Below are 26,872 nucleotides of genomic sequence, written 5' to 3'. Positions count from 1 at the left end.
ATAATTTAATTTCCTTACGGGACACTAAAAGGACTTGAAAGCACTTTGGGTCTCTGAGCCCAGGTATCTGCTCTGTAAAGAATCATTTTGCAACATGTTTTGTAAATCACGTCAGGTGTGTATTTAAAGTAGCTCTGTTTCTGTCCTCAGCTCTTCCACAGAAGTGTTGCAGGATGGTCAGGAATCTTTCTCCAACTTTCACAACACGTTTATTCACAGCCACTCTTGGGCCAGCATCATCCGTTATCAGTTGTGGTGTCTCACACCCACCTGCATTTTTCCTGCCCCGACGCATACTTTAAGTAACCATATAATCATGCAGCCTTCACCTTTGGCAGATGGATGCGCTGGGATACGAAGACCTCACATATGTGCCTGCTCATACGTACGTGGCACCACGTCCAGGCTGTCCTGTAAACACCAAAGCCACGTCAGCACAGCACCAGGCTTCACGGTGCTTAGTTAAGCAGTCACCTTTCAGTTAAAATCCAGAAATTACCGGGCTGAAGGAAGGAATTAGGCTCAATGGCCACGGGCCCACATTTCTTAATTTCTGGGCGAGCTTGGGCAGATTCTAGGTAGTTATAGGAAAGATTATGCCCATGGTTCCCTCCTCCGGGGACTCTGTGTTTCCCAGGAGCTTCTCCCTGCAGGAAGCACAGGGTGCGGGAGCCCGGCAGCAAGCTTCCAGCACCTTTCCAGTGCCATAAGGGTGCTCTTGGTAAGACAGGCTTCCCGACTAATTTAGCACCTGCCTTCAGTCTCCTAACTAATTAATGCTCTATCCTCCTCCTACAAGCCTAACACAGGGATCAGAGTCAAGAAGGTATTTACGTACCAAATCCCGGTCTCCTCTAAGTCTTCAGGGCACCAGGGCACATTCTTGATCCAGGGCCACTCTGCCTGGTGACGTGGGGCTGCTCACAGCACAGGGACAGCCCTACGCTGGTGGCACCTCTCCCTCCCTCCACCTCCCCGGCTTTTCCAGACCGTGCACCATTTTCCCAACAAATAAAGAACACTAATAGCTTAAAACTGGCATATGAACTGGGGGAGACTTCTCCCAGAGTACGGAAAGCATACTAAATGGGGTGCAATTCCGAACGTTGGGTATTACTCAGCGTGACTGTTCCTTGCACAGCGAATGTGCAGGCCCCGTTTGAGGTATACCCTCCCTACAGTGGTGTTCCCAGCCAGAACGAACCCTCATTTTCAGCCATTTGACACAGGGACTGTATCAACTTGCTCACGGATTTAGCAAAAGGAATAACTCGGTATGCTTGTGGGCGTTTTGTGAATGCAGACTCTCCCCCTGGTGCTTACAGCCTAAGCTTTAATTGAAACTAAACATGAACAACTGATGCCGACAGTACAGCGCAAGAGGACAAAGTATAAAGGAGAATTTTCTTTATTTTTAAATATTAGTAACACTGCACAAAACAAACAAAAAATAAAAGTGGTACTTAAGTGACAGAAAACCGGTACTCAGTCTTATTTCACATAAACCATAATTTAAATACCCTAACAGAGTTCATGTACGGTTATATGTTTGCGTAGGGTTACATTGAGTAATGTAAGCATTCGAAGCTAAACTGCTCAGATACCGAAGACACCAGAATTTGTTATATCAATCCACGCTAGAATGCAGACTTGACTTTTCTGTTTAGCTTCTTCCTTACACCATTATGTGCATTCCTACATCTTTTAAACGTTAGGATGAGTGAGTTTCTCCAGGAACTGTGGACTTTCAATATTGCCAGGTTTAAGTCTGTTACATCAACAACGTATTGGCAAGAAGAAGACAAAAGAAACAAAACACAACCATAAGCTGATAACTCCCTACCTGGAGGTTAAAAAGAGGAGGCAACGTACTGACAAGAAACATGCAGGTGAATGCTTAAGGCAACAGAAGGGCTCTGTACAAACTAAAAAGTTAAGAGAAGCAACGTGTCATGCACATGAGACAAGTATGGGAAGCAAGGAAGTCGTCTTGCCAGAAAATACGTATTTCTTTTAAATTGAAGACAACTTTTTGAGCTAAAAAAAAATTAGTCCTGCAATAAACCCAATGCAAAATGCTCTCATACATAAAGGTGTAAGTTCTTTGCAGGAACAACTTGATAAAATCTTATACGGATGCTGAAAAAATGTTTGTTATCTAAAACCTACTCAGCAGAAACAAAGAGCAGTTTTAAAGTAGCGCTTAGATCATTTGTCTCTAGGTTCTGAAAATAAACTTTTAAAATAAGGAATGATTTCACTAAATGATTCATCGGGAGTCAACTATGCTTAAGGAAATCAGTAGGAGTGCTTACAGGAGACCATCATTACACTAAGTTTCTTAAAAATCAGAGGATATAACTTCATGATACAATTTAAAATGAAGGAAGATTTTAAAAGCAGGGACAAACCTTTGCTGCCCAGCTTGGGGAAAAAAAAAATAACCATAGAAGTCACTTATTAAGCTTGCATAAATTACCCTACAAGAGCTCATGTCTCAATCCCATTCCCAATGACACGAGTGAATAGGACTCTTCTTTCAACAGGCCTGATGGTGATGCTGGAGCGACCAAATAACCAGGCATTTGCACAACCCTTTACATCCTACAAAACAAATAAACAAACACTAGACTAGAGTCGGTTTAGTCCCAGGGAAGGAAGAGGTAAGAAATTCTGTAACGCCTTCCAACTTCTTCGAACATAACACACTTCTAACCAAGATCAGCCTCGTTCGAATTCCCTAACGTGAACCGGCAAGAGAGCCGCTCCGTGAAACTAAAAAGAATAACATAGTGCAATTTTAGTACAGTTTTAAACATGAGTCACTTCCTTGCTAGCAGTGTGAACAATCAAAAAATATACACAAAAGAGGTGTGCTCAAATGTAACATTAAGTTGTCATTATTATAAAGGTATTGGCATAGCAGAGAAGTCCATTTTAGTAACTCCCTTTGGTTGACTTCTTCTTCTTCTGTTCCTCTCTCTGCTTCTGCTTCCTCCTCTTGCTGCCTTCTTTGTGTCCTGAGGAAACATGGCTTGTAAAACACTATTCACAGCATTCATGGACTTTTCCCTCTAGCAAAAGCACATGTTCTCTGAATGGTTTAAGGAATCTTAAAGAAAAGGTCTGGCTTTCTAATGCGGTTGTTTTTTTTTTTTAAATGATCAGTTCTACTATATCCCTTACATAGGATAGAAAGAAAACACTATCGATCTTTGAAGTTTGAAAAGATCCAGAGAACTTTCAAAAGACTTCAAAGCCATTCAGGAAAAGCTTCAAAATTAGAGCACATGCAAAACCAGAATAATTTTCAAAACGGAAGCAATAAGTAAGACTTATACAGCAGGAGCTATTTAAGTACTGGCGCTTCCTGCTCACAGTAGTCAGAGTTGCCACGATATTTGCATTTCCATTTTAAGACGAGGGAGTGCTGAGAATCCTGAGTAAATAAGGAGGTGCTCAGTGTTTACCAATATGCATTTTATATGCAGGTCATCAGCCTGCTCATGCTTAACTGTGCACCATAGCTTATAATTCTGCCGCAACTCCTACAATGCACAGAAGTATTAAGTTCAAGCAACACTTATTTGCTACAGGTTCAGTAGGCACAAGCTTCCAGCCATGTGATCATCATCCCAATGTTTCCCCACTCCCCGCCAAAGATGTGTGAGTACCAGTTCTTGCTCTGCATCTCGTTCTTTCCTCCAAACTTGCAGTAAAATGCAGCTTGCCAGCAGACCTGCATGGACAGTGACCTGTGCAGAACCAACACCACACCTACCCAAGCACACTTAAATCTAAACTTGAAGGTAGCACACATTTTCCTTAAATAACCATTATTCTGTGATGCTTTGAGATACTTGGAGGGATCTTTTAGCTCAGCGGTGCTCTGCCGCTGGGAATTAGCAGAGTCCAGTGAACGGGGCCGAGCAGGGGAGCCCCTGGGAGCCAGCTCAGAGGCAGGGCTGGGAGTCAGAGGAACGGCCCGGGAAGGGCACAGCTCTGCCTGTCGGAAATCTCTTTCTTTCCCCCATTCCGTCTGCAGGGAGGCAGATGTGACCCTGAGGAAGCCGTGTCACCATTGCGCCCGGTTCTCCATCAATGTAGCACCAAGAGCACAATTAAGATGGGAAAAGGAAGCGGTGGGAGGTCAGGGGAACATGAAGCCACGCTGTGGCTAAAGTTTGTTCCTAACCAGAGCTCCTCCCAAGGGCAATTAGAGTTGTGCCCGCGGCAGAACTGCAGTTCTTCAGTTTAAGTTTAAGACTTGGGGAGAGCCACGAGATAGTCTTTGGGCTAAAATCACCTGAGACGTTATCAAAAGCTTGTGCATTAGAGGAAATATGCTCCCTCGTAGCAAAGGGAAGCTGTTCCCAGGTTATCACTCTAGCTCCTACGCTGTATCAACAGCATGACTTCATCTTTTGCAATCATCTGAGTCAAGAAGCAGGATATTTATTTAGAAATTGTGCCACGAGCGATTAGCCTGCGCAAAGTTAGAGTGGAAACCAGTTTTATTGTTTAAGGAAGAGCAAAACTGGCAGTGCTTTGCAGAATTGCAGATGACGCTGTGTTTTCCCCGTACCCTGCCACCCTCCTGAGCTACAATCCTGTCCCCAGGGACCCTGCATGAACGTCTCCTAAATAAGAACTCCATCCGTGAAGTTGACTTCAATGTCAGCCCCTCGGTCACCTATACATTGTCAAAAATAGAATCCCTTGGCAATTCACTGACTGCTGCAAGGGACACATCCCAGAAGGGCTCAAGCATCTCTTTGCTTTCCCACAGAGGCCAACGGAGGCGGAACAGACGAGCTGACTCTTGAGAATCAGTCATCCGAAGGGTGTTATTCAAAAGATTCTTTCCTTTACTGGAGGGAAAAACAGCATCATATCAGCTGATCAGAACTAGTTCATGTAGTAACTATGAAACATTAGCACAGATATTTGGGAAAGGATCATTAAACCCTAACAGGTTATCAATCAGCTTCATAATTTTCTCATTTTTCATTCTCAAAACACTGTCAGTATTTCTAACTGGCTTCCACATACAGACACCATTGCTTTTGATACTGCTATTTCATATCATAACGCTTCTTTTTTTTTTTTTTTTGCAAGTCCATTTTCTTCAGATGTTTGCATTCTTGAAAGCAATTCTAGCAACTCTTCCTTAAAAATACTGTGAGTCAATATAAATTATGACTTGAAATGAATGCCACATAATTCATTGTCTTATAAATGAAACAACTCAAATGTTAAAATAATGTGGTATGAAGATATTTAGGCATTTGACAACACAGCCTTCTACCAGCCTCCGGAATGATAACGGTGAAAAGTGGAAATCTTTCAAGTGTTATCACTGACACACAGAAACAGATTGGCCAAAGTAGGAGATAACGCACAAATACAGCGTATTCCTCAAGAGAAAACTGCCAGGTCTTTTCTATTTCGAGCCTGCTGTGATAAATAATTTCACTCTCGACCGTTTCCTTTTTTACCCCCGTGGAGGAAGAAAGGATGGGCTGAACTTTGCCAGTCTGCTGGCGTCAGTGATGCTACGCTGGGTGATAACGGCCAAAAACCTGATCCAAACAAGTGAAGCATCTCCTAGTAAAAATAAAGATTGCACACTAAAGGTGCAACCCTTTGGTGCTAATTTCACTCGAATACTTCAACCAGCACTAATTAAAAGCATATTTAGCTGCCTTGGTTACAAGTCTAGCCCCAGCATCATAAGAGAACAAAATCTGAATTAGAAAGCAGCAGTCCCATTAATATCTGATTAATTTGCAGTGAACCTGTGTCCTGGTGAGTCGCCAGCATCACAACGTGGCCATAGAAACTTCCCGTAGTTACTGCCTGGCTGAGCCGGCTTCAGCCAAACAGTTCTGGCCTTGGATAAGGGCTTCTCAAATTTCCACCCTTACAAGCAATCGTTAGCCATCTAAACTCCAGAAATGCATTACAGGGCGGAGGGAGAACAGGTTGCTGAGACCTTCCCCGAGCTTTGACATTTGGAAAACAGATTCACGCAGATGCAGATAGGTATCACCCTAACTTGGTACGTCCTTGCTCTTGTCAGCTGCCAGGAGCAGAGATGGATGGAGCAAGAATCCACACCATTTGGAATTACACCTGGTTTACAACCTGGATAATTCTTGTCTAAAACAAACAGCATCTGATGACCCGCTCTTTCCATTTCACCCCTTCTCTTCTACTTCCAGAAGAACGACAAAGAGCACAGAAGCTATTCCAGCTTTCATAACACTGCTAAAAGCTGAAACCAACTTCCGACAAAGCTTAGTAGCAAGAACTTAGCAAGGACCCAAACCAATTGGGAAGCCTCTCTGCTGTGTCCCAGATTGACTTTCCTTCTGGCTTCCTATTTTCCTGCCATCTGCACCTGCCGAAGTCACAGGTTTGTTCAGTCACTGACTATGAAACTCATCACATTCTTGGGTGGCAACTGCAAGGGAGGCGTGCACGTGGAGTGATTGATCCAAAGGGACAAGTGTCCTGGGGAAAACACTCCTACCCAACCCATTCGTGGTATCCTACTTCTGCCTGCCCTGCCTGACATCTGCCTGCCCTACCAGGATGCAGAGAGCAGCCACGGGGCTGCTCCACCTTCCTCCCGCCAGCACAGGAGAGCGTAGGAGTCAGCAGAAGGAAATAAGCTGTTCAGTCACGACCGACGACTACCATGCAGCATTGCTGCTTCTCGACCTGCATCACTCAGTGATAAAGGCCATGGCCTCGTTTTTAGAGAAGATCTCCTGCAAAGATGAAGGCTTTGGAGGAGCCTCCTTCCACTTCCAGGCTCTGAAGCATGGAGGTTGGGGGTGGGCAGGATTCATGCTTTTAAGTCCCAGAGAAACTGGTTTTCACAATCGACTAACTTTTTGCTAAGATTGCGGCCATTCTTTTGCCCTCCTTAAAACCGTGAAAGCAATCATGGCTCCAACATGCACACGGAGCTTTAACAGGGCAGCCGGTTGCCTGCACGTTGCATTCAGTGGTGTGCTTTCTAATTTTCTGCTCTTAGAAATCTCTCTCTAGTCAAAACAATAAATTGCTATTTCAAAGGTAGCTAGCTTACTTCTGAGTCGCAGCCACCATCTGTTATTTCAGACTGACCGCGCTTGCATATGCCATTACAAAAATCCACCCCAGATCACGGCTTCAGTGTAATTTCATAGGTGTGACTCAATTTACAACTACAGCTTTGCACTACACTTTCACGTTCCCTCCTGTCAGCCCGAGCCACTGCCCAACACACACCACAGTTTGACCTACTAATTCTCTCACCGCATCCGCAGCTCCTGCTCCTGCCACGGAGCATCGCAGAGAGAGAACCCAGCTCTGCGTAAAGACCTGAGGTGACAAAACATCCCACCCCGTCTCGGTATGCCGCTCCACTGTTTAATTATCCGCACTGTTAAATCCAAGGGGTGAGTTCTCCAGTTTCACTGGCCAACCCAGTGATGCAATTCCAACTTTGATGTTTTAGGGGACTGAAAAGCTGTAGCGACTTACCGGGGCCTTCCTTCATGCTTGTTCACCGTACTATTTTCATTACCAATTCTGCCTAGAATTGCTACAAGAACATACCAAGCCAGATAAAACCTGCTTGCCTGCTATTAATTAAGGTAATACTATTACTGAATAGAGTCCAAGGTTTTACTCCCACATGGCAAGCAAAAGCTTGCAAGGCTATGCAGCCTTGGAAGCCCTTCCATGTGCAACCCAGCCACCTTCTACGGGATGCTCTTGTACTAGCAGAGAACAAAACATGCGTGAAGGCAGCTCTGGCTAAGCCAGGGAATGACCAGCCAGCCTCCAAATGCACCAGCCAACCTTCCCACCCTCTGCCCGCAGAAGAGTATGGCTGTTGCCCGTCCCGCTCGCACACGGTTACAGCCAGGGGATGTGGAGCAAAGGGAGAGGGAACTCCCTCCCGTCTCCGCATCTCCAGCATGCCTCCCGTATTAAGATTTACATGGAAAACAGTGGCTTTGCTTTCCTTTCTCTTTCCATGACATGCCCAAATACAAGTATGTGAGAGAATTATAAGGTACTTAGTTGGATAACCAAGCACATCAGTTTTACTAGTTAGTAATGTGTAATTCAGGAAACCATATGCCAGTAAAAAGAACGGAGACTGCATTAAAGATGTAATAAAGTACAAATAGCTCAACTTTCCAGCAGAGGAATCCATGCCAGGAAAGGATCAAGATTAGTTAAGCTAGTTCTTCTAAAGTGGTTTCCTTTTCAGGGATGCCAGCGGGTGAAAATGGAGCGAAAATGAATTATTAATGTTGTAAGTCTGAGGTTAATGCAAGCTATTTCATTCAAAAGGAAGAGCAAACCTTGCAATATTATCTTGCAAATAATGATCTTTCATATCGTGTATTTTTCAGTATTTTAACAATTAAACATTTCAACCGTTCTTGCTAGATAAAGATCAAAACTCTCAAATCCAGAGCAGCAGTTTTTTAGGGGTAGTTACCACCGCCCCCACCATTAGTGGCTGTAACCCCCAGGTCTCTGCCGGCATTACCACCGCTTCGGTACGGCTCGGGTATCACCAGTCAGCCATACATCATACAATCAGGCAGTGCATTACTTGTAATAGCTGAATTCTTATTTAAACAATTACTTGGGTGGAGCTGTTTGAGATACGCGGTGACTTCAGAGCCCAAGTTTTATTCTAAAGGCTGTTACGAAACCAGGAACAGTATGAAACCCAAAGAAATTTCTATTAAAATGCAGAGTGTCAATGTTAGATGAAGAATCAAATTTAACTCTTTTTTTTTTTTAATTATAAAAAAAACCATTGTAAAGACTAGAAATCCTGAGTGAGGAGAGGCCTCGTCTCACCTCTGGGTATCGCTTGCTGATCTGACCGAGTTGGCCAGCCTTTCTCCTGGGGCGCTGGAGAGAGGCGGCCACTTCCAGAGCCATCCCCACCACGGAGTCGAGACGAAACCCTTTGCCTTCATTTAGATTCGCTAGGGACTTAACAAATTAAAACTCCAACATCCCCACTCCTTAGAGCTGGGAACAGAAAAACATTTCACTGCAGGTGAATCATTAACGACGGAGGGGTTGCTCGAGGTGCTCTAACTGGGACAACATCTCAAACCGCCACGCCGTCTCGCTGCCAGAGGCCACACGCCTGACTGGAGGTGGAACGGTGCCAGGTTTGAGGCCATTGAACTTAACTATTTTCCACCGAAGCGAGTGGGCTTTGGACCAAGGCAGAAAAAGATGCTGTTCTTTCCCAACGCTGGCCCGTGTGAGCACGGCAGCTGTTGCAGTGATCAAGGAGAAGCCAAGCGGGAGCCAAGTAAGTGGTCTATGTAATGACAGAGCTGCGCCGGTGAAGCCTGCTTGCCGGGCAAGGCAGTCGGCAGAGGTGAACACCCATGAAGGAGAACGGCATTATTGGCCAGGGCTCGTGCACAAACTTCCCAGGGAGGGATTAAGACACTCACGTAGGTTTTTATGACTGACTCGACCACTCCTTCAGCAGCCCTGTCCGTCAGAGGAACAGCAGGCAAAGTATTTAAAGCAACGGTAAAATCTTAGTCTTACTGCAATCAAGTTTTCAGCCTGAATCTTTTATGGCAATTCACAATCTACTGGCAGAAAAGAGGGTTTTTTGATTGCACAAATACTTCTGGAAATTCATTTTAATTGCAAACTTGTGCGCCCTGGAGCATAAATAGATTCACAGCAAAAAGTCCTAAGCAATCTTAAGAATTGCTCCGAAAATTGCGAGGTGCATGTCAAACTCGGATGCTCTTTGGAAACCAAGTGTTGTTATGATTGCAGAGTCTCCAAAGGCAGAGCCAAGGTTTTGTTTTGCCGGCTATAGACACAGGAGACAAAACCTGTAACCCTTGTGTGGGAGATTGCAGGACATCAGCCCAGAGGTTACATTCAGGCTTCTGTAGAGAGAAATTTTAAGTTGTTTTTTTTTTTTTTTAAAAAAAAAAAAAAAAAAGAAAGATTCAACTTGGCCATCCCTAAAGAGACAAAACTTCCAGCAACTGATCAGGAAGACATCTTTCTGACTGTGTCTATTTTTTCAAGCTGTCATCCCACATGATATCTTTAGTCTTCCGTACAGAAGACAGCGTTAGATTTAAAGGCTCATAAACGCAGCAGAAGCTGGTACAGCACCAGGAGTGGGCGAGCACGTGTTTTGGGGTACAGTACATGTTTTTCATGCGCTGTGTTCAGCCTGAGGAGCCTCGTAGGCTCATGGTTCCCAGCACTTCACCTAATGCAGCACCACCGAGAAGGGCCCTTGGTTTGGGCATCCAAGTGGAAAGACATCTTCATGTTTCAGGAAAACCTGTCCTGGCAGCCCTGGATCATCTCTGACCACAGGTTCAAATTAAATCAAGTAGTTATGAGGACTTTGTTGTCCAAGATATAGCCTCTGGACTATACTGCTGAAACATTACAGACAGGAAATATATCAAAGGACTAATTACTTCCAAAAATAACCAGGACAATCACCACACTTCAGCGTTCACCTGAACGGTCTCAGCCCTCTCTATTAGGATTTAGGTGCCTAAAATTGCAGCTTCCAGAAATAATATCAAGTTGCTGAACTTCTCCTTTGGCAAGGAAGCGAAGCACTATTTAAGTAAATGAATGTGCAAAATATTATGATTAGTTAATCTCTAAAAGGCCTTCACTTTTAAGAACAAAGAGCATAGGCACTTCAGCAGCACGACAATATTTGCCCTGGATCCTCGACTATCCCGGGGCATTTGCGAATCTAGACTAAATTGAAGAGCAGAGCTAATGCAGGATGAAGGCACACAAGCTGCCGTTTATTATCTGCCGGGGAGCTAACATTAAGTCAACACACAGCAACAACCTCTTGCTTGGCTTTTTGGTTTTGGCTTTTGGCTAGCTGATGGATCCTTTTCTGCGCATTTCTCATCAACATGCTTGTGCACACCTGATAAATAAAAAGGGGTCTCCAAGCTGCTCGTAACCCGGCTTCTATCTTGTTCTTCCACCTCATCGCTATTGTAATGAAAGCCGTATTTGGGGGAACTGGCAGGCTTGTGAGGCTTCAGCAGGCGAGGGTTGGTCGGCTGGAAAGGCAGGGCATGTTGTCCTCTCCGTCTGCACTCCTCGGCAAAGGCTTCTTCATCTGCCTCACCTGAAAAAGCAAGAAAAGTGAGCTGCACCCAAAATGCTTAAATTTAGCCTGAAAAAAAAAAAAACTCAAACTGGGCTGGAAATTGGGTGTCACTAAACTACTGCCTTGGCAGTGGTTGGTTCACAGATACTCCTGTCTATCTGCAGATCGGGGAGTGTCCGGAGCAGAAAGCTCCATCAGTGGCCTCTCACCAGACTGGAACCACCCAAAAACATCAGCTGGATGTGACAACTCCGGGGCCACTGCTTTTTTTTATTCACAGAATCAAAGAATCACAGAATAGTTCGCGTTGGAAGGGACCTTAAAGATCATCCAGTTCCAACCCCCCTGCCATGGGCAGCAACACCTCCCACTAGACCAGGCCAAAAGACCCAGGCCTTTTTCCCAAAAGGCAGGGTGAGCGAGCCGAGCACATGGCTCTGGACGACATTTCTGTCTTGTGCAGAGCTTGTCATCTCATCCCACCTCGCCTGGGCTGTCTGTCTAGGAAGGGTTGGCCCTGCCTAAGGAAAAGCTATAGGGAAAGGAGGGATAAATACCCAACCTGGCTACAGGGATGGTGGGAGAGAAACAAAGCCAACGTGGGTTCAGAGGGGCTGGTTGTTGGACATCCACAGCTGGGAGGATGGTAGAGAAGTGTGAAGGATCACATGAAGATGGGAAATGGAGTTGAATATGTCAGAGGTAAGCACAGTCCAGGGGGCAAGGCAGGCACGCGCAGCAAACGCGAATGAACACAATGGACATAAAAACCCAATGTTTGCAAAAATTAATATGAAAGATGAGGTATTCCAGTCATACTCATGCTGTTTTGCACATGAAACTTTCCTTTGCTGCAGAAACTGTAACAGTACCAACGCTGCAAAGTAGAGAAATCGGCTACCGTAACACAGAAAAACACCAGTAAAACCACACATTGAAAGGCAAGCAGTAAGACAAATAAAAAAGCCAACCAAAGACATTCAACGGGGAAAATAAGAAAAAAAAAAAGTGAGGAGAAAGGTGTGTCTCTTAAAGGCTTTTTAAAGTTTCATTAATTCAATTACTTAAGTACTTTTAATAGAGCTGATGAAATACGGCGTCATTTTATTTGCATCAAAAGTGGTGTGTCACATTCTGGAAGTTTTTCCCGGGATGTGCCCAGCATCAGCTGCTTCGGGAGGGGTGTGTGCTCTCAGCTAATGCCTGCGCTCTTAGTTCATGGCTGGAAAATGCTTTGAAGATGGAAAAAAGCACCACGTATGCAGTAAGGAACAAGAGCAGTAATACCCGGTTCGTCGTGTGCACCAAACCACCGACACTGTCAAACAAAACAGGCTGCGTTGTCTTTACCTTGTAATCGTACGCGGGGAGATGCTTCTGAGGGCACGAGGAAAAGGAGGCAAGGCATGTTTAAAAAGTCGTTTCACAGTGCAGTGCGGCACCCGAGGCCTCGCAGGAGAAGAGGACTCCGCGGAGTGCCTCACATCTCCCCGCCGTGCGTCTGAGCACCTTCTGTGTGCGGATATTACGCAGGGGACCCGTTTTCCCAGGTTGTTGGACACCCATTCCCCCCCCTCCCCCAACACTCACGCCTTCTTACCCTGGAGCCTCCTGCCCTTCTGAAAGCACAAGCAAACAAGACGAACACACAAGTGATGAGAACACCAAGGACGGCTGTTTTCCCTGCGCTTCCGCTACGAGAGGCACTGGGAAAAGCTCAGAAAACACCAGATGCAGAATTGCCGGCATTTCCCATAAGAGGCTACAGGATTTTTACAAGCCCTACCAACAACACTGAAGTATGTATCAGTCCCGTCATACCAGGGCTGTGACGATGAAGCATGAAATGCCAGGAGTGAAAAAAAAAAAAAAAAACAACATAGGAAACATCCAAAGAACAGTCAAGAGAGTTTACTTCCTAACAAATTACAGTGCACCAGAAATAGGCGATCCCTCCCATGGAAACACAAACTGCATTGCTTTCTTTTTGATGTGCAAAGTCGCGCATGTTTAAAATTTATATTGGCAAACAGATGCAGGACTGAGAAATATGCTGAGGCCATTCTCGAAGCTCTGTCTGTGTGCATCGCAGAGACGCCCCAATCGGACACACTAACACTTAGCGCAGTTAAGTATTAGACCAGATGCTCTCCACACACCCCAATAAATTACTCCTCACTACGCTAGAGATCCATCTCGACACCTTTAGTCCAATTCACCTGGTGTGAAAGGCACAGCTGACCACTGGAAGAATTCAAAATAATCTTGCTCCTCCCTGGTGACGTGCCTGCAGCATTGTTGCATGTTGGTCACAGAATCACAGAATGGTAGGGTTGGAAGGGACCTCTGGAGATCCTCTGATCCAACCCCCTGCCAGAGCAGGGTCACCCAGAGCAGGTTGCACAGGAACGCGTCCAGGCGGGTTTGGAATGTCTCCGGAGACGGAGACTCCACCACCTCTCTGGGCAGCCTGTGCCAGGGCTCTGCCACCCTCAGGGTAAAGAAGTTCCTCCTCATGTTTAGGTGGAACCTCCTATGTTCAAGTTTGTGCCCATTGCCTCTTGTCCTGTCCCCGGGCACCACTGAAAAGAGCCTGGCCCCATCCTCCTGACACCCACCCTTTCAGTATTTATAAGTGTTGATAAGATCCCCCCTCAGCCGTCTTTTTTCCAGACTGAAGAAACCCAAGTCCCTCAGCCTTTCTTCATAAGAGAGGTGTTCCAGTCCCCTAATCATCTTGGTAGCCCTTTGCTGCACCCTCTCCAGCGGTTCCCTGTCCTTCTTGAGCCGGGGAGCCCAGAACTGGACACAGCACTCCAGGTGCAGCCTCACCAAGGCAGAGTAGAGGGTGAGGATGACCTCCCTCCACCTGCTGGCCACACTCTTCTTGATGCACCCCAGGATGCCATTGGCCTTCTTGGCCACAAGGGCACATTGCTGGTCCCCTTGTCCCCAGACACCTCCTCCATCCTCTGCTTGCAGTGATGCTCCCGCAGAGCTCCCTGGCTCTGGGAGCTGAGCTCTGCCACCAGCCCCACCACGCCGAGCACCTAATGAAGGCGCAGAAAGATTTGCCAGCGAGCACCCGCAGCTTGAGTCCTACTCAAAATAAAATGTAAAAACTTGGAAGACATTCCATACTGCAAACTTTACAATTAAATCAGCTGCAGTCTAGAGAAGAGGCAGAAGAGCTTGTCCTGCTTTATCAAATCCCACAAGAGCTGCTCTCCAGGGCAGGTTTTAGCCTTCAGCACGGCTCCGACTCTGGAAAATGATGGTACCTGCCTGTTACACTGCTCCTGTGAGTTCTGGGGCAAGTCCTCACAGCTATGCCACTTTTTGTCTGTGAAAAGTCACAATATGCCTCTCCAAGGTTTTGCCTGCTGTGTCTTCTGCAGCCCTTCTGCCAACAGCCCAGAGCAAGGACTGTCCCCTCAGATCCACACACCCTCCTCCAGGGGGGTTCATGGTTCAATTGCTCCCTGAAAGATGATGCACCAATAGAAAACCCGCCACAAACAGACAATTCTTGCAATGTATATTAATTTCTATTTCCTTCAAAAATGATCCAAAACTAATCCCCGAAGCTGGACCTTGCACTGCACCATCACCGTGGCCGAATGTGCTGCACCAGCCCAAGGAACCCAGGAGAGCCCTGGCTGTGCTTGGTGCTGCCTGCCCGGCCAGCATCAAGCTGAGACGCAGGACTGGGCTGCTCCTGCTCGGAGTTTATCCGGCTGAAGCGCACGGAAAGGGCATGTGGCTGAGGGTGGGAATCGGCGTGAAACGCTTCGAGACCACCCGCTGAGAAGAAGTGGTGAAGGGGCTGTTCGCAAACTTGTTCAGACCCGCCGCTGACCCCAAAAGAGGTGGCAATCTCTGCTAAAGCCTCGAGCACAACTCCTCAGTATCGGACTCAGGGAACCGGTGTCCCTTCGGAAGTTTGCGCTAAACCTTTCCTCATAAGCTCCCTAACAGGCTGTCATCAAGGATTTGTAATGAGCGCTTCTGCTAAGCTGAGCTGACCTGTGTTACAGTGGAAGAAAATTCCCTCTTAAGCTGCCGTTGACATTATTCCGCTGTTTGGGGTCTCCGTGAAAGCATCGGCACACCAGAGGAACTGCATCCACACGCCCCACAGCAGAATACAATGGCAACTGAAGGCAAATACTTTATTAACTTTGATTAGACTACAAGGTTACCTGGTTTTCCTCCAGAAGAATAATTTGTGCTTCCTATTTCTGGGTCGCCTATACCTGACCCCTTCGCCCCACAGTGGAGCCCTGGGGGGGTGCAGAGCAGCTCCCCGCCACTATACAGGCAGCACATTTTGCATCTAAATCATAGAATTATAGAATGGTTTGGGTTGGAAGGGTCCTTTAAAGGTCATCTAGTCCAAACCCCTGCAGTGAGCAGGGACATCTCTAACTAGATCAGGTTGCTCAGAGCCCCATCCAGCCTGGCCTTGAGTGTTTCCAGGGATGGGGCCTCCACCACCTCTCTGGGCAACCTGGGCCAGTGTCTCACCACCCTCATTGTAAAAAATTTCTTCCTTGTATCTAGTCTGAATCTATCCTCTTTTAGTTTAAAACCATTATCCCTTGTCCTATTTCTGCAGTCCCTGCTAAAAAGTCTGTTTCCATCTTATAAGCCCCCTTTAAGTAGTGAAAGGATTAAATCCATCTCGATCACCCGACAGAGTCATTCAGTTTTCCATCTCCCCCAGAGTAAAGACAAGGTTTAGTTCAACAAATAGATGCCAAAAAATTCTCCACACTTCTTCCCCTTCACGAGTTGCAGGAGAGCAGGATGGCACCTCGGATTAGTTAAACGCCATTAACATCCCATCGGCTGTGACTCAAACACTGGATGGACAACAGCGCTGCGCTCGGTACGAGCCACCAGATCCTTCCTCTGATCATTGATCTTTAGCACACCTTGCAAAGCAAAACAGAAGTGTAATGTGCACCTACTATTTTCTCTTGTCCTACATACCTAAAGATTCAAGCCAGACTCTGAATAAAGCCAGCTGTACCGGTTCCAAAAACGAAACTGGAAAAAATTTACCCTGGGAAAGGTCAGCCACACAGGGCATCACCACCAAAAAGTGCTTAAACATCACTGGAGCTTTGTCAAGCGGTGATGTTTGTCCTGGAAAAGGCTTTTAGGAAGACAGCTGGTATGGAGGAGGGGTCTGTAGCCGAATTCAGAGCCGGAACACCTACTTGAGAAGCAACTTTCAGGGTGCTCTGGCTTTAAACGGCCCTCGGTTCCCTCCATGGCTCCTTCTCGCCATCTCTGCGCCTCCGAGCCAGCACACTCTTGTGAGAGCCCGGGCAGCTGCGCCGTGAACCCGAGCAGGGGACTGACCCAGGTTAAAAATAACGCTTTTTGCGAGCTTATTTTTAACCCAGGTCAGTGCCTGGATCCAGCTCACCGTGCAGCCGCCCCAGCCGGGGCAGGGAAGGGGGCAATTGTCGGGGGCTGCTGGAGTCGGCGTCCGGATTACGGCATTAAGCAAAAGGTCTTATTCTACTACCGCAAACAATAATTAAAAACCTTGCAGTTATTTCACTTGCAAAACCAGCTTGGGGAAGTTACATTTCTTAGGGTTAATTCTAAAAATAAGGGATTCAGCATTACTACTAACATTTAAAAACAATAATTAAAGTTTGGTGTCGGGGTGTGCCGGGGCCTCCCAAATGAAAAGCAGCTGCGGGGGAAAAAGAAACCAAACACGAGCTGTAGCATCCTCAAAAACTGCATCAGGACCAAAACCCGCCTTTTGCTCCAAGCAGGAAGGGCTGAAAAATAATTTCTCACGGCAAAGTGCTGCTGCGTGAAAGGGGAAAATATGGATCCTTTAACGTGTAATTAACCAGTAGAGGGCAATATTGCCTATCGTGAGGGGCAACGTTATCAGAAAAGTCACTGCAAACTCTTTATTCAGTAACACATCGATTTTATAAGTCTAAGGCAGGACCTGAGTACAATTGTTGGATGAGGTGGGCGCTTCGGAGGAGCCACCAGCGACACCAAAGGGGTCCATGTGTGCTCCTGGAAAATGGAGATAACGCACAGGAATAAAAACACCCCAGCAGAGGATATTCCAGGTGAGGTGGGATGGGATAAGTCACGGAGCACTTCTCAAAAGATCAGCCCCACAGGAGCTAGCATTATTATTTTGTGTTACATTTAAGTAGCATCCATGTACCTCCTAGAACTGAACTGAAATCCAACCAGGAATCAGCAGTAATTAACGGCAAGGCAGTAATTAACAGAAACATGTCGAACAAACCGGGGTAAACATCCTGAGGATATTGAACCACTTATTTACATTTACCATGTCACTCCCCGCGCAAGAGGAAGCCGAGCCTTCGTGGTTCCCGCATGGCAGCCCTACCGCGTGCATCCTATTATCTTACACACCTGACCCCCCAAAAAATAAATATATATATAATCAGGATTTTCCCTTGTATTAAGAAATACGAAGTAGGCGCACCAGTTTGCTCAATCCAGAGGAAGACCTCCCCGAGGCCGCGAACAACACGCAGCCCTTCCTGTAACCAGCATCAGGAGGAGATGCAACTGGTGAGGGACACCTGGCTTCATCTAATGACACAAGACGGCTCCAAGCTAAAGCTCCCAGAGAGCTGGTTGTGCAAGGACGGCTTGCCAGAAACTCCCTCCATTCAAATCTTTCTTGAATGATGGCCAGCAAAGTGTCTTTCTAATACCTTAAGACTTTAAAGTTAAGAGGCGGTGTATTTTCCAAAGCTCAGAGCAGGACACCGTACTGCTGCTTCTAGAGAGGACTCAGGTGGAAGTCTGATCTTAGTCTGAGCTGATGCTGACTGACAACAAAACAAGAGTGAGAAATAAAACAGCTTTGCTTGACTTTTTTCCCCCCGCTATTACAAGGATTTGGAATTTACCCTGCGCCTACGGAGGGCACTGGAGTTTCTGATGACTCAACTGCATCCGCGGCTGCCGGCGAGAGCTGAGCTGCCGCGGAAGGAGCAACCCAAAGAGAAAGAAAACAAAAATCTCCATTTAAATACACTTACCTGAACCCGACAGCACTACGATCTTTGTAATCTGTTGATAAGATTTTTGTACTGATAAACTTTCCCCCTGTTACAGCAGCTCCAGTATTAATATTTAACTTAGCAGAAGATACCAACATTCTTCTGAGACTCAAGCCCGACATTTGCTGGGAAATCTCATACTTTAGAGGAGCATGTTGTAACCAAGAACTTACTTAATGGAAATTACCTGTCTACGGGCCCGCATTACCCTGGAGATTAACTGGTTCTTTTGTTCCTTCTCTTAAATGCTCCATATCGAATATGTTATGGCACAGAGAAAGCAGCAGGAGATCAAGTAACTCTACTAAAACAGAGAAGTGGTCTCATTTGGGGGACCAAACTTGAAAGTTGTTTTCAGAAAGTTGCCAAATCATCACAGTTTCTTTTAATTTCTGTTGGGTGTGAGGGATAAGATACCATGCTCATAAGATACCAAGCCCAGGGTACTTTACTAAATCACATGTGCACACACCCCCCTCTGCTCCTGAAATCGTAGGCAACACGCTCAGCCACGAAAATACTCCCTCACCATTACTGGAGGCTATGTTGAGCAAGTTCTTCTGATTAATCGTTCTTAAACTTGTTTCTAAATGCCAGGAAACACTAACTCTGCGACACGTAACAGCAGGAGTTATAAAACCCCCTTTCGGGCTGTGCTCTCTCCAGTTTGTCAGACGTGGCAGGAACTAAAATTTGCATCAGGCCCTCTTTGGAAAATGTCACTGTCAGAGTTTGACAGTGACAGCCTTTAAAAGAAAAAAAATATCTCTTGCTATTTGATGTGATGCTTATGAGAAAAAGCAGCCATTTTAAAATCTACTGATAAAAATATGCAACTAGTCTCGAAAGTCGAAAGAGCCTGAAATCACTCAGAAACTATCCGGGGAATGCCGGAGCAGCTGCCCCATCTGCACCACCGCTGCTAAGGGCAGAGCTTTTGCAAACCCTAAAGGGAGGGGTTTTTCAACATTCTATTTTATCAGCTAAAGCAGAGGAAGAAGGGTGACGTTTTGAGTTGTCTCACACAAATCAGTGGCTTCGAGCAGTTACAGGCCATCATTTTCCTTGCGGAGCAATTGCGCGTTCCTCAGTGCTAAGGAGAGCACGAGGAGATTCAGGGTTTCCTCTGGTGCAGCGAACTGAAGTTTGAGACACCCCTCCTGCAAAATGCGGAGATATTTAGCCAAAGTGATGCCCGGGGTGCTCGGCCGGTTAGAAATTAAGGATGTCCTCAGCTCTCAGTCCACATCCTCTGCAGAAATCTGCTCCCGTGTCCCTCCTCATCCTCTCCCCACCTCGCCCGCTGCGCAGCTCTGCCCTCACCGACGGCGCCGCGCTCAGTTGTGCATTACGTCTCCCTGCTCCGACTCAAAACCTCGTGTTAAGTTTGTATCTGGGGGGATTTGGGCCGGGCTTCCCCAGGGCAGGACCAGCACTGCCATAGCACTGCCGTCGCCTCTGCCGTGGGAGCCGGGCTTTTCCTGCGAGGGGGAAAACGAGTCCGCAAGCGGCGGGAGGCAGCAGGGGAGGTGGTGGTGAAATCCTGGGAAGTGATGGGGAACAAAAAAAAAAAAACAAAAAAAAAAAAAGGGTGGGATTTGGGAAAAAGGACCGAGACTGATGGAGTGACTCTCGCAGCGCTATTTCGGTCCCGGGAGAGACATGGCTGCAGCACGTCCAGCAGCCGGGAAAGGGCAGGGCTCAATCCTTTCTGCTCAACGCGCATAGCACTCCTCTGCCCTTCTGGCTTTAAAAGCTGGCACTTGCTCCTTTTATTTTTGCCCTCGTATCCAGCTGCTCCGGTGCCAGCTCCCGCTGTTCCTACCCAGCCTGTACCCCTGTGGCGCAGGGCAGGGAAAGCCCCACGCCGGGTCCGCTCACCCTCCCCCTGGCCATGGCAGCTCCTTTAGAAACCTCAGCCTTTTGATTTTCTTCTTTTTTATTGTTTAGCCATCTGGATTTTACCTGCCACCCCCGCACACGCCCGAGAACCCCGTTAGATCCTGTATTCAGCCCGGCGTGTACCAACACGAATCCCACATTCCCAGCACATCGAGCTACTCGAGACGACGACATTTCGCCACGAAGATACCCCACATCTGCAACAAACTGGGAAAATTAAATGAGCGTACACCACACGCCAACACTGCAGCGGCGCTGCAAACGGGTGCTTTGAAAGGAGAGGTCATCGTGCTGTTCCCCTCAGCGGCTAACGGGGATCGATGGCTAAAGCCACTCCTGTTTGTTTGACCGCACCGCGTGGCACCAAGCTCTGCAGCCTGACGTATAGACAAGGGAGCTGCTGAGAGAGCCTGGATTTACCTCCTCGCTGCCAAAACTTACTCATCGGAAGGTGCTGGAGCGTGTCCAGAGGAGGGCAGTGAAGCTGGTGAGGGGTCTGGAGAACAAGCTGAGGGAGCTGGGGTTGTTCAGCCTGGAGAAGGAGGCTGAGGGGAGACCTTCTCGCTCTCTACAGCTACCTGACAGGAGGCTGTAGGGAGGTGGGGGTCGGTCTCTTCTCCCAGGGAACAGGAGACAGGACAAGAGGAAACGGCCTCAAGTTGCTCCAGGGGAGGTTTAGATTAGATATTAGGAAAAATTTTGACACTGAAAGGGTTATTAAGCGTTGGAACAGGCTGCCCAGGGAAGTGGTCAAGGCACCATCCCAGGAGGTATTTAAAAGACGGGTAGACACAGTGCCTAGAGATATGGTTTAGTGATGGTTTTTGCCAGAGTTAGGTTGATGGTTGGACTCGATGATCTCAAAGGTCCCTTCCAACCCAGGCAATTCTGATTCTATGATTCTGTGATCTCTTAAAGCCCAACAAATGACCCTACGCTAAATTTGAGGCCAGAGAGAAGTGCAGGCTGAGCACATCCAGGGTTTTGCAGTTATTTTGCTTCTGTCGAAGCACGCCAGGGCATCCGTATGGATTACGCCAACTGCTCTCATCTTAAAAGATTTGGGATGTGGGAAATGCAAATGGCAGGAGGTAACACGAATCCCCGCGTTTCCAGCAAGCAGCGAGATGACCCCATTTGCATGCTGCTACTCAAAGTGAATTTTATTAATTTTAAAAGACTTTATCACACAGGGGTCTTTTATTCCTTTCTGCATGAATTTTGAAAGGAAGCAAAGAACGTGGAATGAGCTTCGCAGCTTGACATATATAAATACAAATTAGCAAGATTTCAAGCTCAGAGTTTGAACAAATGGACCTGATTTTTTAAACAGCAATTGAAATTGCTTAAGAGATGACGCTTTCTCCACTTTTTGGGGTCATGTCAGATCTCTACCATGGTTTCCTCCAAGTCACGTTGTACACCGCTATATTGCAATGCTGCTGCCAGACCCCCCTAAAGAGTTGCACCAGGGCTCCTACTCTTGGGGGTTCTCTCCCCAACACTCTCCCTGTGCAATGAGAAGGCAAGACGGGGGATTACAGATCACTGTAACCGTCTCCCTCTCTTACAGAGCCCCTCTTCCTCCAGAACTGGTATCACCAACAGCAAAATACTTGATTGGGTTCAATATTTTCATCTCACCTGTATTTCACCCTCAAGCCAAAATCCCTGCAGGTTTCATCTCTACCATGAGGAAGCCTCACAGCTCATGTTTCACTTTGAAATTGGATGTTGAACCGCAAAACAAAATCTTATTGAGAAAAAAACAAAACAAAAAAAAAACAAACCCAAAAAAACCCCAACAGAACCGGCCCTTACATGCAAATTAATACTCACTACTAAAGGAAAACAGGAAAATAAACCAAAAAACCCATGACACAACTACATGCAGCCCGGCCAGGTCCTCCATCACGTACCCAGACACGAGGCGCCTTCCACCGGCATCTCCTCTCTCCTTGTGCCCAGCAGAGCCCCGCGACCTTCCCACCTCTCCTGCTCCAGCATCTCCCAGTGCCAGAGGAAACCACCCCTTTGCTGCCCGGAAGGACAAAACTGCTTCTTGCCTTCAGCCCTCCTAGGGGTCACCACTACCAGGTCCATCAAAACTGGCCTCTAATTAGAAAACTCTTCAGAGAGCAAGCGGAGGAAAAGTGCTCTACTACTTTCACAATGAACAGATCTTTATAATGCTTAAAAACCAACAAGTTACAGGATCAAGATACCGTCTTATATTTCCACGTGGCCTCACAAAAAGGAGCATCTCCAGAGCAGTTCTGAGCAAGTCCTAGTTTGCAAATTACACCATTTTGTTACATATTTTTCCATTGATTATCAGCTTGAAACCAGTCTTCAAAACCTTTATGTACAGCAAATCCAGATTACCATAAGAGAAAAAAAAAAATCATATATAAAGCAAAAAGTCACGCTGTTAAATTTAAAAAGAAAAGAATCTCATGAGTGACTTCAGAAATATGTGATGAATGACTTCCCCAGCTGTTTTGTCAACACTTCCATAGTAATTTGGCAAAAGCACAAAATCACCAAGTATATATTTTCATCAAATGGCTATTAGCGCTGTTGAAATCTCACAGACACGAAGACAGTAAGAGCAAGCTCCACGTTTTATATCGCATTGCCCGTGCTCAGGTTGTAAGCTCTCATCTTCTCAGCTTAATCATTTGAAAAATATTCTCCCTTCTACCCTGGGCCTTAAACATGACACACGGGCTTTCACATATAAAGTACAAAAAAGAAAGAGGTATCTGCCCCCTCCAGTTGTACCCCACAACACATCACTCATTCCTCATCCGTTCCTACATTACTAGGACTAGGGCAAGCAAATCCCGGCTCCCAAAGCCGGCACATACCCCTGATTTACAGAGCTCCATGGACAAAGACCACCATCTTTTAACTGACCCTGAAAATGACACGTGTAAATGACAGAGTAAAAGGAGGCCTCTTCTGACAGCTCAATGGGTTTTTATGAACCTTCACCACAAAACCCAACCCTATTTTTGACTCCTTCCTGACAACGAGAGCACTACACCGTTAGTTGGTGTTCTGTTCAGAAATACTGACATCAGGAGTCTGAATTTGCAAGAAATAGCATTTCAAGCTGATGTTCAGTACTAATTGTGACTAAACATTGTATTTAATTAAGAACCTATACCTCCCAAGCTGTACCACTTTTTGTTGTTCAGCATCTCCAATCCATCAGGGAACTCTCAAAGCTGCCAAACAATCTTTTTTTCCCCCACTCATAGTCAAGCTCTTCAGCCTGTGCCTTAGAATCCACCACAGTTTAGGAATACAACAAGTAATTTTTCAAATCCAAGACCTATCAATACCTAAATGTTCATACACAGAAACGCGCACACACAAATACATACGTACGTATACACACAAACAGAAATTGCTCCGTGTACGCTGATCAAACTGACGTTCTGACCAAAATAAGCAATAAATGGAGAGCACAGAAATTAAAATTTTCTCAATTGAAAAACAACGAACACCAAACCAGAAACATGATTACGATCCAAAAAACCCAATACTTCCAATTCTCTTTTGTGCCTGGCACCGGTATCATCAGTCACTTTATAAGCTCCATCTGCAGAGATCCAGTGGGAACAAGGAATGTTTTACCAAGAGAACTTGGTGAGTTTTGGAAACGGAAGGGAGTGTGAACAGCAACACTAACACCTGCTTGGTGCACTCAACGCGGCCACACATCTCCTGGGAAGGCCACCCAGAGCTGCCCACGCCTGGAATGATGCCTGTTCCCACCCTATGCTGCTGCAGCGGCACCATCCCACCTTCTCCTCTTCAAACACACCTCTGAGATCCACGGGATGAAGCACCAAGGACAACAACAACCGTTTCCAACCACAAATCTCTGAGGCCAAGGCGAAAAAGGGAGGGACCAGGATTTAACAGTTACCACAAAGGCAGAAAAATTGGAACACGCCACATTCCAGAAGGGAGCAAAGAGCACCCAAATGCCCACCGGCTCTCGGTGGAGAGGTGGATGCGCCCATGGAAGGGATGCGCCCACCAAAACTGCACAACAGGACAACAACTCAACACCTGGCGTTGCCGTAATGAGCTTCTGCTCAAAATCACCTGGTGTTCGGACATACCCGCGTCTCCTGTAATTCTGTAATGGCAATGAAGGCGTTCAGTGGACTCGTTCTACCATGGCATAAATATTTGAAAAATCCTTAAAAACACTTCATCAAAGCTGCAGAGCTTCACACTGTTTAACTATAACGACCTATTTGCACTACTAGCAGCCCGAAGTGCAGGACCCAGCAAAGCTAATCCACCTCCTTCTTCAACACCAGCAAACTCAAAATCTTCTCAGAAACACCTGCCAAGAGTTTTACTAAGTTTGAAGATGTGAAACTTCATTTAGGCGACAGGCCTGCAGCCAGCACTGTGATATCGAAAGGAAACCTAGAACAGATGCGCAACAGGTAAGACTGACGCTCAACTATGTTTATTGTCAAGCAAGTCAGCGACTCTCACAAAAGTCCCAGACTTTGCACCTTTGAGAATATTTCATCCCTTTCCAATTAAAATTCCGACCTCGCCTGAACTCCCAATATTGGATACAGCCTGGCATCTCTGCAGAAACAATCTCCTTTTACAGGAATTTTTAAAAACACTCAATAAACGAATTAACAATTGTTTTTCTGAAGAAAAAGTTGCTTACTCAAGACTGAGTAGTGGCCTGGGGACAAAATTACGGCAGACGACGCAGCCAGTTCACCTTCCAGGAGGTGGAATCTGTTAGCAGAAGCCGACAAAGCGTTGAACTTCTATTGAGAAGACAAATTGATAAATAAAACCACTCTGGTGTAACACTAACATATGGGACATTGATGACAGTTCAGCTAGGACCTCAGAGTGTCCATCTCTATCCCAATTTCCACTGAAAATGTAGTGGGTCTACATTTTAAGGGAAGATTAGCCAGAACTGTCACAAAAATAGGAAACTAGAGAGGCTTTGACCTCTGTAGCAATATATCATCTAAACCCACATTATTATCACCTAAACCTACATTAAAGCTGCACTTCAAGTTGCTGGCTTGGCTCTGTGCCACTTACAGGTCCATACTCAACACCGGAGACACTGGTAATTTGGGGAATTTTACCGCCACACCCAGAAAACAGGACAATTAGCTGAATCTGGAGTCCCACGTGAAGGAAGGGTTGGCTTTTTGTTTCAGGAGAAGCTGGGGAGGCGAAAAACAAAATCCCCCCCTCTAACAGCTCTCGTAAAAGAAAAGGCTTTCCACAGTTGGAAACTGTTCTGTCCAGGACGAGGAGCACACCCCCTGCGAGACAGCAGCCCGCAGACAGGCAGGCACTCCGCTTCCTGATTTATTCTACGAAAAGGGCTAGCAGGGATGCAGTCATCTCCTCCTAGAAACATTTCAGGAGCAAAGCGCACGCGTGATCTCAGAGCACGCGCTAGAGGAGAGGGAAGAGTGTAAACCACGTAAAAGTAATCAATTAATCTTTTTGTTCTTGATTTTGTTCATCAAGAAGAGCAGGGAGGCTTAAGCACCTGCGTCTTCTCAGAAAAATGTTTTATTTCCCTGGGTCGAGCTTCTTGTTTTAAGGAGTGATTACAAGAAGCATCTTCTCAATTATTCATTGCATTAGAAAGTACTTGAAAATTCCCCTTCTGTTCTATGACACTTTTCACGACAGAGTTGTATTTGTCAATAAAGATATTATTAATGGCTACAAAACTGCTATGGGAAGGATTCAGGACAAATTACTCAACTTTCTTTTAACCTTTCAAACAGGACTATCTTCCAATTCTTTCGGGCTAGTACTTTCAAGGTGGATCAAGAGTTAGTCAATACCAATGTTTCAGAAATACTTTAGTAATTACTTAGACAGCCTCCTTGCAACCGACACTGCAGCTTATACACCCTATAGCAGCAGCTGGCATCAATATAACAGCTCAAAAATACGAACAGGCATAGTAAAGGATGCATAATTTTCTTTTTACTTAACAGTGGTCAAAATGATCGTTTACTTTGCCATTTTCTACCTGGTTCTCTAGCGAAACTGCTGCGTTTCGCCTAAGAACACCTGGGGATGTCTCTTCCAGCGATGTAAGTGGGGACTTGAGCTGTACAAGAGAACAGAATGGCATTTCCTAACTCTGAAATAGGATCCGCTTTTGAGTTGGGATGCAACTCAAAGACTTTGAAGCTCCTTGGAAAATACGGATTAAAAAAAAAGATATAATTCTTTTGCTTTGCCAAGTTACAGCTCCGATACATTTAAAAATAGCGAGTTTTGAAGTGGTTTTCTGCTAACGAAGAGTCAACGCGTACATGGTGTACACTGGCTATGCACTTTGCCAACTAGAGGAAGATTTCTGTGCCAGACTTCTTCTACGGCAGGAAAGGGCAGAGCAGTGGGGCACGTACGCTTGTTTGCTTTTCCCTTCACAAGATTCCTCGCCACCAGAGCTGCGTCTGTGCTGGTGAAGCCGTGCTGCTTTCGCTTCGTTTTTATTATTTGTACAGCAAGGAGACTGCACAAAAGCTATTTTGAGGGCTGAATATTTAGATCTCAAAACACAGTTAATGTGACCGTAGAAGAACTAAGGCTTGGTTCTGGGGTTCCAGCACGCTCCAAGACGGGTGCCTTCCGCAGAAAATTAGGAAGGACCTTAGAGATACCAGGA

At 46.2% G+C, this 26,872-nt stretch overlaps 1 protein-coding gene across 3 annotated transcripts in view; it reads right to left on the bottom strand.

Annotated features, from left to right (window-relative positions):
• Positions 1 to 1,392: 1,392 nt before the first annotated feature.
• The window catches only part of DNAJB6 (DnaJ heat shock protein family (Hsp40) member B6), a 64,136-nt gene continuing 38,656 nt past the window's right edge, over positions 1,393 to 26,872 (bottom strand). For 2 of the 3 annotated variants that reach the window (XM_063324421.1, XM_063324422.1), the window contains exon 9: positions 9,974 to 11,188. In XM_063324421.1, the coding sequence (XP_063180491.1) occupies positions 10,875 to 11,188 (314 nt within the window). In that variant the 3' untranslated portion in view covers positions 9,974 to 10,874. Of the gene's footprint in view, positions 3,021 to 9,973; positions 11,189 to 26,872 lie in introns of those variants that run through there. The other variant, XM_063324423.1, reaches the window with a different exon arrangement.

The sequence above is a fragment of the Chroicocephalus ridibundus genome, chromosome 2 (genome assembly GCF_963924245.1).
Source record: "Chroicocephalus ridibundus chromosome 2, bChrRid1.1, whole genome shotgun sequence".
NCBI lineage: Eukaryota > Metazoa > Chordata > Aves > Charadriiformes > Laridae > Chroicocephalus > Chroicocephalus ridibundus.
This window is presented reverse-complemented; position numbering and strand designations above follow the sequence as displayed.